Consider the following 15194-nt stretch of genomic DNA (forward strand, 5'->3'; position numbering starts at 1 on the left):
TTTCAGCATCCAAAACACATTTAAAAATTCTCCAAAACACTAATACCGTTTAAACATATTGTTATAGAAGTAAAAGTCCTTGAGAAAGTCTTTCAAAACACACAGCAACTGGAAGACTATATGGTTAATGGTTAATTGATGGCTAAACAAATTTGAGAGGCAGTGGATGTTAAGTGCCAAGGCTCTAAAGTCACACTTTCCGGTTTTGATCCTAGTTAATCACTAACCAAATGTGAAAATTTCAGCTAAGTTTCTCTATGCCTCCGTTTTCTCATTTGTCAAATGGGAATAATTTAGTTATTCCAGCTACCTCATGGGACTCTTGAGATTAAATATAAAAAATGAATATGAAGAATCTATCCGACATATGATAACGACTGAATAAATATTAGCTATCGAAGTTATTATTCTACTCTAAGTTTCCACTGCCACAGGTTCCCCCTGTCGCTTTTTCCCATTACTACTGTTTACAATATTCTGTTTTATGACCAGTTACATATGAATTTAAAAATTATCACAATAAAAATGAATTTTAAGTGTTGCTAACATGTTATATATGTCATGATATGGTTTTTAATAAAAAGATAGTTTTCGTTTTAGAGATAACAAAACACTCTGATTTGTATTATACTTCTTTAGATTTGATGGATCAATCCACTTAAGGATAACTGGATTCAATTTGCAAGAATCCAAAGCAATTTCTACTAACATTTTTTTCTTCTCTTCAAAACTAAATTCAAAACAAATTAATGCGAAATCTCATAAGGTCCTAAAAAATCCAATGAAGAATATGACAAGAACAATTATTATATATGAATCATAAGTGCCTGGACTTTTTGTGTAGTTGCTCAGGTTCCTGTAATCCTGTTGCACATCTGTGTGAATGGGTTAGGTCCATAAGACAAACTGTCTGGAGCCAAATATCTGATGCTCTTTCCTATCTGAAGTGCTTTTCCATTAAAGATACATTAAGACTGTGATAAGGATAATGCCTCTGGAAGAGGACACAGGAGAAGAAGAGTGAGAAAGGGACACACTTTACACTTAAAACCTTATGGATCATCTGGGTTCCTTCCCTTGCACATGCGTTAACTTTTCAAGAACATAAAATTTTTTAAAGGAAAAAATTCTACTTAACATCTTACAAAACCATTTCTTAAATGTCTAATAATTCACCACGATGGCAGCTTACCAGATTGAAGATGCCAGTAATATATTAGTGCTGTTTGTAAGAAACCTCAATGGAGGCTCCGCAAGCAGTATACAGGATAAAATTCCTCCACCAAAGCAGTGAAGCATAGCAGTAAACCAACTTGAAACAGGATTCGTCCATGCTATTGCCTCCGCTCCTGAAATGTAAAGAAAACAATGTGGTCTGAGATAGCTGTATACTAAACAAGTCCTGAGGTAAAGAAATAAACCCTTAATTTCATAATTTCCTGTAACATCACTACTCATAAGTGTGACAATCACAATAATCAAACTATATCTTTTGTTCTTTATTTAAATCAAGACTAGAAAAGTTTTGTTAAGACATGGGTGACTTGACGCACCTTTAAAATACTCTGTTCAGGCTCTTATTGCCAGTTACCCAGTAGTAGGTTATTAGAAACAATCTATTATTTCCTTTCATTCCCAATCCGGTCGATATGTTAAAGAGACATATTAAGAAAAATTTATAACCTTAAGTAATTTTAAAAATAAAAGCTGAAACAAACTAACTTTCAATATCACAGGCACGAAATATAGTTAACAAAATAAGCCCAAAGTCAAAAGTTGATGAGAAACAAATATTTACAAAATCACAAAATGTCTCCTAACAAATTACTTATTACAGAGGGAAATGATAACTTTAGAGAGGCTTGCAGACATCACTGTAAACACATGTCAGGTGACTCATGATATAATGCGGCTAAGAACACATCATTAGTTCTGTGGTATTTCTCCAAAAATGTATAACTTGAACTAACCTAATTAAATACATCTAAATTGAGGGTTATTCCGGGGGAGGAGGGCCTATCCTATATTTTAATAATGTCAAAGTCAAGTAAAAGGCTGATGAAATGTTCCCCTTCAAATGACATTAAAGAGACAACAACTAAATGAAATGCACATCGTAGATCATATTCCAGAGTGGAAAAGAATATTTTTAAAAGGACCTTTCTGGACAAGTGATAAAAATCTCAAAATGGATTGAGGCTTAGATTACAGTATTGTATCACTATCAAAATTCCTGGTTTTGATAACTGTATTGTGGTTTTTAAAATTAACACTTAAGTAATTTGAAGTAACTGGGCAAAATGCCTCCAATTTACACTCAAATGGTTCTGAAAAATTAATATGCACAAATAAAAACATTCAGAGAGAAAACGCTAAAATACAAACTTCTAGTTATTAGTAAGTTCTGGGGATCTCATGTACAGCATAGTGACTACATTAAATAACGCCATATATATACCTGAAATGTTCTGAGAGCAGATCTTAAGTGTTGCTGTAATGGATGTGCTAATTAACGGGTTGTGGTAATTACTTCACAATGTATGTCTATCAAATTATCACTCGTGTACTTTAAATACATACAACTTTGTCAATTACACCTCAGTAAAGCTGGAAAAAAAATCAATGTGGCAAAATTTAAGTACAGTTGACCCTTGAACAACAAAGGTTTGAATTGCATGGGTCCACTTAAACATGGTTTTTTTTTTCAATAAATATATTGGACAGATATTTTGGAGATGTGTGTAAACTTGAAAAACTTGCAAACAAACTGTACAGTCTAGAAATATCGAGGAAAAAAAAAAACAAGAAACAGATATGTCAGGAACACATATAACAGAAAATACGCATTAATCAACTGTTTATGTTATTGATCAGGCTTCTGATCAACAGCAGCTATTAGGAGTTAATTTGGGAGGTAGTTAAAAGTTACACGTGTATTTTCAACTGTGCAGTGGGGGCAAGGGGTGGGACTGGCTTCCTAACTCCTCAGTTGTTCAAGAGTCAACTGTATTTAGTGAATGTGGATAGAGTATATGAGAGTTCCTTAATCTATTCGGGCAACCTTTATGTAAGTTTGAAATTATCAAAAGAAAAAAATATTTAAAAATAAAAAATAAACTCAGCCAGAGAAATAGAAGTCATTTATAAAAATAAAGTAGATTAATTAAATAGATGCTAAAGGAGGAAGACGGTTATGGGCAATCAAAAAAAATCAGCACAAAGCTGTTCTTAAAATATAGCAATAAAACAGACCATTGCTCAGCAAGTCTGAGAAAAAGGAGATGGGAGTAGGCACGGGGAATGAAAATAAAGCATAACATTAGAAGAAAAAAGATAATTTTAGATAATTTTTTAATTATAGGAAAACAGCATGTATTTCCTCTAAAAAAGGTGAAGATGTAGTTGAAATGGATAATTTTCTAAGAAACTATAAATTAGCAAAATTTCCTTAAAAACAGGTAGAAATCTGAACACACAAATCACTACGGAAAAAAACAGCAGGACAGTTAAATATCTAAAGAAAACTGCTAGACTCAGATAAGTTGATTAGAAATAAATTGAAGACTATTTATGAAATAGTTTTGGATTACTCATTTTTATGCTATGACCATTATAGAGATGAGCAAAGGAGAAAAATCATTTTATGAAACAACATAACTCAAAAATCATAAGTATAAAAAAAAGAAAAAACAGAAAGAATGAAGAGAAAGAGACAGGATTAATGGAGAGGGGAAGAAAGAAATTTTAACATGAATATAATGTACAAATACATTAATAAAGTGAAATCGGTAGTTTTTTGAAAGGACAATATTTCTTGTCTGAGTGGATTTTATATACAAAGAATTTAAATAAGGTCCAATACTCAGAAATTCATTAAAATCACACACTATACTAACAAGTTATTATGATTATTCCTTTAGTCAGACAGTAAAAAGTCATTGGATAAAACTTCCACACATTTTATTTTTATAAAAAATCTAGCGATTTAACAAAAGAGGCAAAGTACTTAACCCAAATAAAGCCATTAAGGAAAAGATTTACAAGTATGACTTCATCTAAATTTAAAACTTCTATATGGCAAAAGACTGGGACAAAATGTTTTTCAACCTACATAAAGCAAATTCCAACAAATCAACAGGAAAAGACAACGAACAGAATAGATAAATGAGTAAGTCACAAAGCAGGAACTATACATGACTAATAAACATACCAAAAAAAAAAAAGTCCTCAATTAATTAGTAATCAAGGAAAAACAAAATAAGACTATTTCACACACATTCATTTGGCAAAAAATAAAAATAAATCATAGTTTATGTTAATAAATTGGCAAAGGTGTGAAGAAATTCATGTACTCTTGTGAGAGTATAATCAAGTAAAGTCATTCTGAAGAACAATTTGATAGTATAATTAAAATTTTAAATTTAAAATCGATTCAAGCGTCCAAGGAGTTTCATACAAAATACTAAAGCATAAGGAAATAACATCTTTAAATGACACATTAGACCAACTGGACATAATTGACATTTATAGAGCCTTCCATTCCAAAACAGCTGCTTATACATTCTTCTCTAGTATACACGGAACATTTTCAAGAATCGACCACATACTAAGACACAGAGATAGCCTCAACAAATATAAGAGGGTTGAAATCATATCAACCATATTATCTGATCATAATGCTTTGAAACTAGAGATCAATTGCAGAAAGAAATCAGGAAGAAACACAAATGCAGGGAGATTAAACAACATGCTACTGAAGAATAACTGGGTCAGAGAAGAAATAAAAAGAAAGATCAAGAGATAGATAGAAAAGAATGATAATGATAGTACAACATATCAAAACTTTTGAGACATGGCAAAAGTGGTCATAAGAGGAAAAGTTCCCCTCATTACAGGCCTATCTCCAAAAACAAGAATGAGCCCAAATAAACAATCTAACACTTCATCTTTAAAAAGTAGAAAAGGAAGAACAAAGGAAGCCTAAAGTCAGCAGAAGGAAAGAAATAATCAAAATTAGAGCAGAAAAAAAAAGAAATTAAAAACAACAACAAAAAAAGTAGAAAAAATAAATGCAACAAAGACTTGGTTCTTTAAGAAGGTTAATAAAATTGACAAACCCCTGGCTAAATTCACTAAAGAAAAAAGAGAAAGGGTGCAAATAAACAAAATCAGGGATGAAAGAGGGGAAATTATGACTGACATCGCAGAAACACAAAGGATCATACAAGAATACTATGAAAAAGTATACAACACCGAATTCAATAACCCAGAAGAAATGAACCAGTACTTAAAAAAATACAACCTTCCTCGACTGAATCAAGAAGAACTGAAAAATCTAAATAGACTGATCAGCAGTATGGAAATTGAAACAATCATCAAAAACCTACCAAAAAGTAAAAGTTCAGGACCAGATGGCTTCGCCAGTGAATTTTACCAAACACTCGAAGAAAATTTAATATTTATTCTCCTCAAACTCTTCCAAAAAATCAAAGAGGAGGCAATACTTCCCAACATATTTCATGAGGCCAATATTACTCTGATACCAAAACCTGGTAAAGATAACACAAAAAAAGAAAACTACAGACCAATAGCTCCCAAGAACACATATGCAAAAATTCGAAATAAGATACTAGCAATTCAAATACAGCAACATATTAAAAAGATCACGCACCACAATCAAATGGGCTTCATCCCAGGGACACGGGGATGGTTTGATATACATGAATTGATTAATGCGATACACCACATAAACAAATTAAAAAATAAGAATCATCTGACCATATCGATAGATGTAGAAAAAGCCTTTGACAAGATACAGCATCCATTTATGATCAAAGCACTTAAGAAAATTGGTATAGAATGAGAGTAACTTAACATGATAAAGGTCATATATGACAAACTAAAAACCTTCCCCCTAAGATCAGAAACAAGGCAAGGCTGTCCACTATCATCACTGTTATTCAATATAACATTGAAGGTCCTAGCAAGTACAATCAGACAAAAGAGAGCTATAAAAGGCATCCAAATAAGAAACGAAGAAGTCAAACTGTCACTATTTGTGGATGACATGATTATATAGAAAACCCTAAAGACTCCACAGGAACACTACTAGAAACGATAAGCAAATACAGTAAAGTTTCTGAATACAAAATCAATGTCCAAAAATCCGTAACGTTCCTATACTCTAATAATGAAGTATCAGAAAAAGTGGAAAAAATAATTCCTTTTGCAATTGCAACAAAAAGAATAAAATACCTAGGAATAAATCTAACAAAACATATGAAGGACTTATATAAGGAAAAGTATAAGACCCTATTAAAAGAAATTGAAGAAGATACAAAGAAATGGAAAGATAGTCTATGTTCTTGGGTTGGAAGAATCAAAAAGTTAAAATGACCTTATTACCTAAAGTGTTATACAGATTTAATGCAATCCCCATCAAAATCCCATCAGCTTTTTTTAAAAGAAATAGAACAAAAAATCATCAGATTTGTATGGAAGCACAAAGGCCCCGAACTGCCAAACCCATCCTGAGAAAAAAGAATGAGGCTGGAGGCATCAATCTGCCTGACTTCATATTATACTACAAAGCGACAGTAATCAAAATAGCATGGTACTGGCAGCAAAACAGACACACAGACCAGTGGAGCAGAATCAAGAATCCAGAAGTAAACCCATATTTATATGGTAAAATAACTTTTGACAAAAAAAGCCAAAAATATACTGTGGAGAAAGGAAAGTCTCTTCAATAAATGGTGCTGGGAAAACTGGAAAGCTACCTGCAAAAGAATGAAACTAGAATGACAGACTGTTGTCTATCACCACACACCAAAATTAACTCAAAATGGATTAAGAACCTGAATATAAGACCTGAAACAATTAAATGTAGAGAAGAAAACATAAGAATTAAACTTGAGGACCATGGACTTAAAGAAGATTTTATGAATTTGACCACAAAAGCAAGGGAAGCAAAAGCTAAAATAAATGCATGGGACTACATCAAACTAAAAAGCTTCTGCTCAGCAAAGGAAATCGTCAACAAGGTAAAGAGATAACCATTCGAATGGAAAAATATATTTGCAAGCAATGCCTCTGATAAGGGCCTAATATCCAAAATATACAAAGAACTCATACAATTCAATAACAAAAAAATAAATGATCCAATCAAAAAAAATGGGCAGAGGATCCGAACAGACACTCCTTCCTAGAGGACGTACAAATGGCCAACAAATATTTGGAAAGATGCTCAACATCGCTAGCTATGAGGGAAATGCAAATCAAAACCATAACGAGATACCATCTCACACCTGTTAGAATAGCTATAATCAACAGGACAAGTAATAACAAATACCGGAGAGGATGTAGAGAAAAAAGAACCCTCATACACTGCTGGTGGAACTGCAAATTGGTGCAGCCACTATGGAAAACAGTATGAAAGTTCTCCAAAAAACTAAGAATTGATCAACCATATGATCCAGCAATCCCTCTATGCCAAAGACTTGAAAACCCATATCCGAAAAGATATTTGCACACCAATGTTCATAGCAGTATTATTCACAGTGGCCAGGACATGGAAGCAATCGAAGTGTCCTACAATAGATGATTGGATAAAGAAACTGTGGTACATATATACAATGGAATATTCTCAGCCATAGGAAGAGATGAAATACTGCCATTTGCGACAACATGGATGGATCCCAAGATAACCATGCTAAGCAAAATAACCCAGGCAGAAAAAGTTGAAAATCACATGACATCACTTATATGTGGGATATAAACCTAAAAGCAACAAATGAACAAAACAAACAAACAGAGACTCATGGACTACAGACTAGTGGGTACCAGAGAGTGGGAGGTGGAGGAGAAGGGGGTAGGTAGATGGGGTAAAGGGGGTCAAATATGTAGTGACAGAAAGAAACCTGTGGGAAGTGAACACACAGTATAAATATTTATGTGCCTTACTGTTAAAGTGTACAACTGAACTTACTGGATTTCATTAACCAATGTCACCATAAAAATATATAGAGATATACATGAAAGTATAAAATGTATTATTTATACTACTTTTTAAGCCAAAATAAATTCAAATACATTTATATATATATATATATATATATATATATATATATATATATATATGCAGCATTGTGTGTAATGCTATGGAAAAAATGAAAAAAAATCTAAATGACCATCATCAGAGAAGCAGTTAAACAAGCCATGGTCACTTGTTCTATGGAACACCAGACAGGAGCAATTCAAGAGTGTGGTAGCGGTAGGTCAGCATCACCATGGGAAGATCCCCAAGACATATTATTAAGTAAAAACAATGAACCAAATACAATCATGTTGAACAACAATATTAAAGCATGGAATTATTTATGGGCAAAAATGCAAACACTATATATTTCTATACACACATATACATGAAACGGCCAGAAAGGATTTGCAATACACCAAAATGTTACTTCTTATTTTGAGAAAATCCTGAGAATAGGGAAGATGATCAAAGGAGCTTTAAATTTATTTAATTATAGTATTTAATTGTATTTGGACTCTTTAAAAGAAAATGTTCATTTAATAATCGTATACTTAAAATTTTAACGTTATGTCACATCCAATCTGAGGAATACAATGCATCTATTCAAAAGAATGTAGCAGCTTCACATGCACTAACATGACAAAAAGAAAACTATAAACCATATGTATATAAACAATATGTACAGTCGGAAATCATTTACTGGGGGAAACCAGAAAATCATATATTTCTATAGGCACACACACGCGCAGGTAACACATAAAGTTAGGTGTGCAATATACACAACCAAACTGTTATCTGTTGTTACCTGTTAGGGAGAGGCCTATTTATGCAAAAACAAACCAAAAAAACACTATGCAAATGTACGTGTGAGTTCAGTACAGTAACATCATGATACTGTATTAACATGGGAATTCATCTATATGTGCTCAGGAGAAAATTAAAAAGAGAGAGATAAAAATTTAAATAGTGCAACCCACCATTCCACACAACAAAATGTGCCCAGGAGTGAACGTGAGTTGGCAGATGTGAATTTTCTGTGGTGTACACATCCTGTCAAGTGAAGTGATGCCAAGGTTTAATGATATGCATCTGGTGACAACTCAAGAAATGGTGACCTGTTCCAATCTGGAAGACAAATTGGTTATGAGAAACTTACTAAAACACAGGATGTCACTCTCCAGTATAGCAAATTCTCCTAAACCTAAAAATTTTCAAGTTATTTTGATGATACATGGTCATACTGTCATTAGAGCCAAACCTCTATGTAAGATGTAATACCACTATGTCTCTAATACAGTTATATTGATATCTATCTAAATATATGTATAGATACTGTTCAGTATTGCCCCATACAATAGTGACTGATGTCAACAATGATCAGTCAGCACAGTAAATGAGCATGCTCTTTTATTTTGGTCAGTGGACACTAGCTGCCATATGGAGCCATCCTCACGTTGAAAGGAAACATAGAGTGCTTAAGAGTATGGAAGCATGGACGCTGGAGGCTTAATTGCACATGTATAAACCCTGGCTCCAGCACTTACTCTTTGTATGAACTCAACAGCTTAACTGTTTGCTTTCCCATATCATGTAGTATTATGTATACAGTATTACGATTTTACTACCATTAATTCCCCTTAATATTGTCACAATGAGAGAGGCTGCTCTGATTGTGTACCAGTTTTGCAACCTTTAGGTAGGATCTCTAACCCTCTTGGGCTCAAATCTCAACTTTCATAAAATGGGAATTATAGATTACTTATAAGCATTTTAGATGAGAAAATATACATAAAAACACATATTTACTATCTAGTACATGTCAGACACTCTGTTGGTTTATCTGCTGAATAGACTGATAACTGACAGCAGAGAAAAGAAGTAGGCAAAACGCAACCCTTGGGTTGCTTCTGACTCAATTCTCTGAGCCCAAGATATACTTCTTTTGAGTTCTTACTGCAAGGCTGGGATAAGAATGACACGTCATGGCACCGAAAAAGTATTCATAACCCCAAGAGTTTTAAATCACTGAAACTAAGATTTTATTAGACAAAAAGAAAAAAAAAAAGGAAAAGAACAGATTTGAAGGGAATTCTCCCACACATCAGTCCTTTTGTCTAATTTTCAAACATGTCACCCAGAAAATTTTCTCTAACTCAAATAGGGCTTTCTATAACACTCTCTTCAATACCTGCACATTTTACAGTAACACATTTTTACAGTATGAGGATATTGTGACAAAGTTATCTGGGTGTTACGCTCCTTTGTATATATCATACTGGTACCATAATTAGTTTAATGTGAAGTTAAACTATGAAAATATATAAAGTTAACCAGAAACTGCTTGTATATCTTTACAGCATATAAATGATATTTGGTAGGAAAAAATATATTTGGTAGAAAAACATTGTTTATATGATATTTTTAATTTCTCAATTTTATTTTCTCAATTTAAAAAAAAAGATGCATTCTTTAGCTAAGGAACAGGCTGTGTTAATTAGAACACATTATTTTATTTTTAACATACTGACATTTAAAAGAGAAAAAAAAATTCTCTGTCCTACCTTGAGTTAACATGTTTATAACATAATATCAAAAGAATTTTTTTCCCAAAAATTCTTGGCAAAATTAAGTCACACTGAGAATCTAATTCAAAGTATAAGATGTTTAAAGTACATATAATCACCTATGGACTTTAACGTCAAAATATTTTCATTATGAAATGAAAGCAAAATAAAAAGTCACATTCTACACCCATAAATTCACTTAAAATCACATCTACAAAATAATCCCGCACTCTGGCTAAAATGAATCATTAGACTATGTTTAAAATTGTTCCACTCACTTAGTTACAACAAAGCTTAGAAAGATATTTTTTAATATATTGCATACATGACTTCCTTATTTTGAGGTACTCGGTCTCTTTTAGTTCTACAGTATGTTCCTATTTTTAAGAACCAGTTACTATAGCTATTTTCAAAACATTCGGTTTGCTGGTGGTTCATATGACTTCCAGAAAGAAGCAGGGGAATGTTCTAGCCTTCTTAAAGCCTCAACTCCAGATGTTAAGATCTTTAAATTGCACATTAATAAACTTTTGCCCCAGTCTTCCACCTTCATAGGTTTATCTCCTTAAAAAGAGAAAATTTAACAACATAATCTATCTCATATGCCTCAAGCATACTTTTCATCAAAACTATTAAAAAATAATGATATAGGCCACAGAGGCTTAGAGATTATCCATGACACAATAGATTCAAAGAGTTCTGGATCAGGTTGGAATCATAGTGGGCTAAGTAAATCCATAACCACCCTGTGGTTATTTCTCTAGTTCCTTAATGTATAACTTGAATAGACACATGTGGCAAATGGCACAATCTCCACTACTGATTCTCAATCCACGGAGTGAGGATCATTATGGCAGAAATGATGAGGGGGAAGCCCCTACAGTTTCTTCTCTTCACCAAGTTACTTTTAAAAAGCAATACCACAGAGATGGGTGTCACCACCAAAAACTCAAAAGATGACAAGGTGGTGAGAGCTGTCACATGCCATTTAACTTGCCTGTTTGGTCTACACATAAGGCAAATGGATTTGGAGAATGACTGTGATTATCATAAAAAATAGACAAATAATAACTCCAATTGCAGCTGGTATTCCAGATGTAGTAGTTTTACTGGAACATATCAGTGTAACTCCTGTAACCTAGTAATCACGTGTTTTTTTCTCCATATTAATTTGCAAAGAATCTGAGGAACACTTTGCTTTTACGTGGCAAGGTTAAGAGTACACTATGAGTCTTGCCTCAGGTCTATGTCAACTCTCCTGCTCTCTAACAAAGTCCACAGAGATTTTGATCATATTGAGACAACATCACACTGGCTCACCACACTAAAGACGTTATACTGACTAGATCTCTGAGCAGGAAGCAGCCAGTACTTTAGATATGTTAATATGATACATGCAAACCAGAAAGTGGGAAGTTAAACCCCACTCCTAGGTTTCTGTACCAGTCAGAGTCAAGTCAGGAAACAGAAAATACATAGTTATTTTAACAGAGAATTTAATATAAAGTAAGTAGGTTAAGACATAAATTTTTTAAAAAATAGATATACAATTATTAACTAGATTGTTGAAAAGGTAAAAAGTAAATAATACAGTATCACAGAGGTATCAACAGCAGAAAGCAGGCACTGCTACTTGGGGAACAAAGGATAGCTGGAAATCTTTAAAAGTTAGAAGCTTGAAGAAATGTGCTTATTTTAATGAAGATTTAAATAAAAAAGAGAAGACAGATGAAAAATGTAAGGTAAAAAAGATTAAAATCGATGACGTAAACTTTCTGTTAAAATGGCTCCTAACAGAGAGCAGAAAAAAAAAAGGCATAGATGATAAGAGGCTCTGTTCATCCCTCTGGCGACCAAATCAAAGTTGTGATGGAAGCAAGGAGCAGCAGCAACGAAAAATCAATCGCCTAGCATCTAGAGGAACAAGCCATACGACTAGGGAGAAGTCCAAGAGAGCACCCTGCAACAGCAGAAGGAAGGATGGGGCAAGGACGTGAGACTACCCGACCCGAGCAGGTGAGTAAGACAGAGGCTGCCTCTTAAAGGGGCCACGTCTGTGAGCAGATTTTCGCGGTGACAGACCTGCTCTGAGCACCAGTGCTAATTCGGCTGTGGAAAGGGGGCACCAGGGACTTACAGCGAGACATTGTCCGAGTGAGGGCCAAGGCGAGACTCGCTCTGCACAGAAGTGCCAGCAGTATCCATTGTTCCCTATTGAGCCCTCCCCACTCCCAGTGCGCAGACACAGCGCCACAATAGCCATGACATCATCAAACTGGATAACAGAGGTCTCTCCACCCAGAGGATTTCCTGGAAAACCGCCTCCCCCAACTCACGGCCCCACCCAAGCCACATCCAGGTGTATCCTCAGCGAGTCAGATGCTCCTTGCTGAGACTCACACACTGGAGGCAGCTGGCCTCGGTTTCTGGTGTGGCCTTTTGAGGCAACTATAAGCACAGCATCTGTGGATTGCTTTGATGAACCTTAACAGGTGGCCCCGGAGGAGTAGAGGCTTGGGCTAGGTTTGCCCTGCAGCTGAACCCCTCTCAGGACTGTGCCACTGGACACCTACTTCACAAATCCACACTAATAAGACTGGGAGACTTAGGAGCTTTGCTTAGTGCATAGAAATAGACATGGAAAGGCAGCCAAAATGGGAAGACAAAGAAGCAGAAATCACATGAGAGAACAGAACAGAGATCTAGATATAATGGAGTCAGTGATGTATCAGATGCAGAGTTCAAAACACTGGTTATAAAGATGCTCAATTAACTTTTGGGAAGTGTAAATAAATTCAGCGAGAACTTCAACAAAGAGATTTAAAAAAAAAATCATAAAAATGAAAGTGGAAATTATAAAAGGGAGCCAGTCTGAAAAGAATACATTATCTAAGATGAGAAGTATATTAAATGGAATAAACAAAAAAATTAACAAAGTGAATAAAGAAGAAGAACAAATGCCCTATCTAGAGGACAGGAAAGTCAAGGACACACAATCAGAAAAGCAAGAGATAAGATGCCAAAACTATAAAAATAATTTGAGGAGTATCTGGGACACTATTAAGGGTCCAAATATCCGTCTGATCGGCATAACTGAAGAAAATCAAGATGTTGAACAGGTAGCTGTTCGAAGAAATAATGATGGAAAACTTCCCTAACCTGGTGAAGGAAATGGACATAAAACCCCAGGAAGCTAAGAGAATTCCAAAAATCAGAGATCCAAAGAGGCCCACACCAAGACACATCATAATTAAAAATGCCAAAGTTTAAATACAAAGAAAGAATATTAAAAGCAGCAAGAGAAAAAGTTACTTATAAGGGAAAATCCATAAGACTGGCAGATGATTTCTCAAAAGAAACTATGCAGGACAGAAGGCTTGGCAAAAAAATATTTGACAGGATAAAGACCCAGGATCTACAACCAATATTTTACCCAGCAAAGCTATCATTTAGAGTTGAAGGACAGATAAAGAGCTTCCCAGATAAAAATAAGCTAAAGGAATTTATCACCACCAAGCCATATTACAGGAAATGTTGGAGGAACTTCTTTAAGAAGGAAAAACATGAATCAAAAACAGGAATAAAGAATGGTAACAACTACATTCCTATCAATAAGTACCTTAAATGGAAAAGAATTAAGCGCTCCAGCCAAAAGATAGAGTGGCAGAAAGGATAAGAAAACAAGACCCCTACATATGAAAAGGGAGGGGATGGAAAAAGATATTGCTTTGATGGACCTAGAAATTGTTTAAGTCATACAGAGAAAGAAAAACACTATATGATTTCACTTATATGCAGAATCTAAGGAACCAAAAGATCAAATTAAACAAATATAGTGCATAATTTGGTGTCAGACAGAGGGGAGAGGGGTTTGGGGGGCTTGGAAAATGGGGTGAAGGGCTAAAGAAGTACAAATCAGTAGCTGATGGATGGTCACGGGGATGGGGAGCATGGCATAAGGAATATAGTTAGTATTAATATGTTGACTGGGTGGAGGATCAGGGGAGGAAGAGTACAATTGGAGGGACTGTTTTAAGAACTATATAGATGTCTAACCAATGTACTTGAAACTAAGTTAAATGACTACTAACAGCTCCCAAAGCTGTATTTTCCAACTTCCTAATAAAATGCCCAGGAAAGCAGAAATTAAACAAAACAAAACAAAGACCTATATTATTAGCCAAAACTGAAAATACAGACAATCACATGCCAGGGTTCAGGAGGAACTAAAGTTAATTATGAGATAAATGGAGGTAAACAAATAAAAAAAGTCCAATTTTTTAAATACCCTGATATCTTTGCTTATGAAACACAAAACACATGGAAAAGGAAAGGAGGATGGGGAGGCGTAGGGTACGGGGGGGCCATCATCTTTCCTTGCATGTGAAGGCCTACAACCTGAACCAAATAAAAAAGGGATGGTATCCTTATTCATGTCACAAATAAAAAAAGTTAATCCCCGCTTTAATCTGTTGAGTCCACTAGCATTTTTTAAGATCTAGGCAGAGACTACAAAGAATAAGACATAAATGGTAGGAAAATGGGTAGTAAGATATTGGAAGTGGCAGGGTACATTCCAAAAGTCAGAATCT

General features: G+C 34.5%; 1 protein-coding gene across 4 annotated transcripts in view; it reads right to left on the bottom strand.

Annotated features, from left to right (window-relative positions):
* TMEM38B (transmembrane protein 38B) overlaps nucleotides 1-15194 on the bottom strand; it is a 45832-nt gene that overhangs the window by 27843 nt on the left and 2795 nt on the right. For 3 of the 4 annotated variants that reach the window (XM_016156100.2, XM_036217556.1, XM_016156102.2), the window contains exon 2: nucleotides 1193-1349. In XM_016156100.2, the coding sequence (XP_016011586.1) occupies nucleotides 1193-1349 (157 nt within the window). Of the gene's footprint in view, nucleotides 1-1192; nucleotides 1350-9015; nucleotides 9164-15194 lie in introns of all 4 variants that reach the window. The other variant, XM_016156101.2, reaches the window with a different exon arrangement.

This window comes from Rousettus aegyptiacus, unplaced genomic scaffold (assembly GCF_014176215.1).
Source record: "Rousettus aegyptiacus isolate mRouAeg1 unplaced genomic scaffold, mRouAeg1.p scaffold_m13_p_3, whole genome shotgun sequence".
In the NCBI taxonomy this organism is placed as follows: domain Eukaryota; kingdom Metazoa; phylum Chordata; class Mammalia; order Chiroptera; family Pteropodidae; genus Rousettus; species Rousettus aegyptiacus.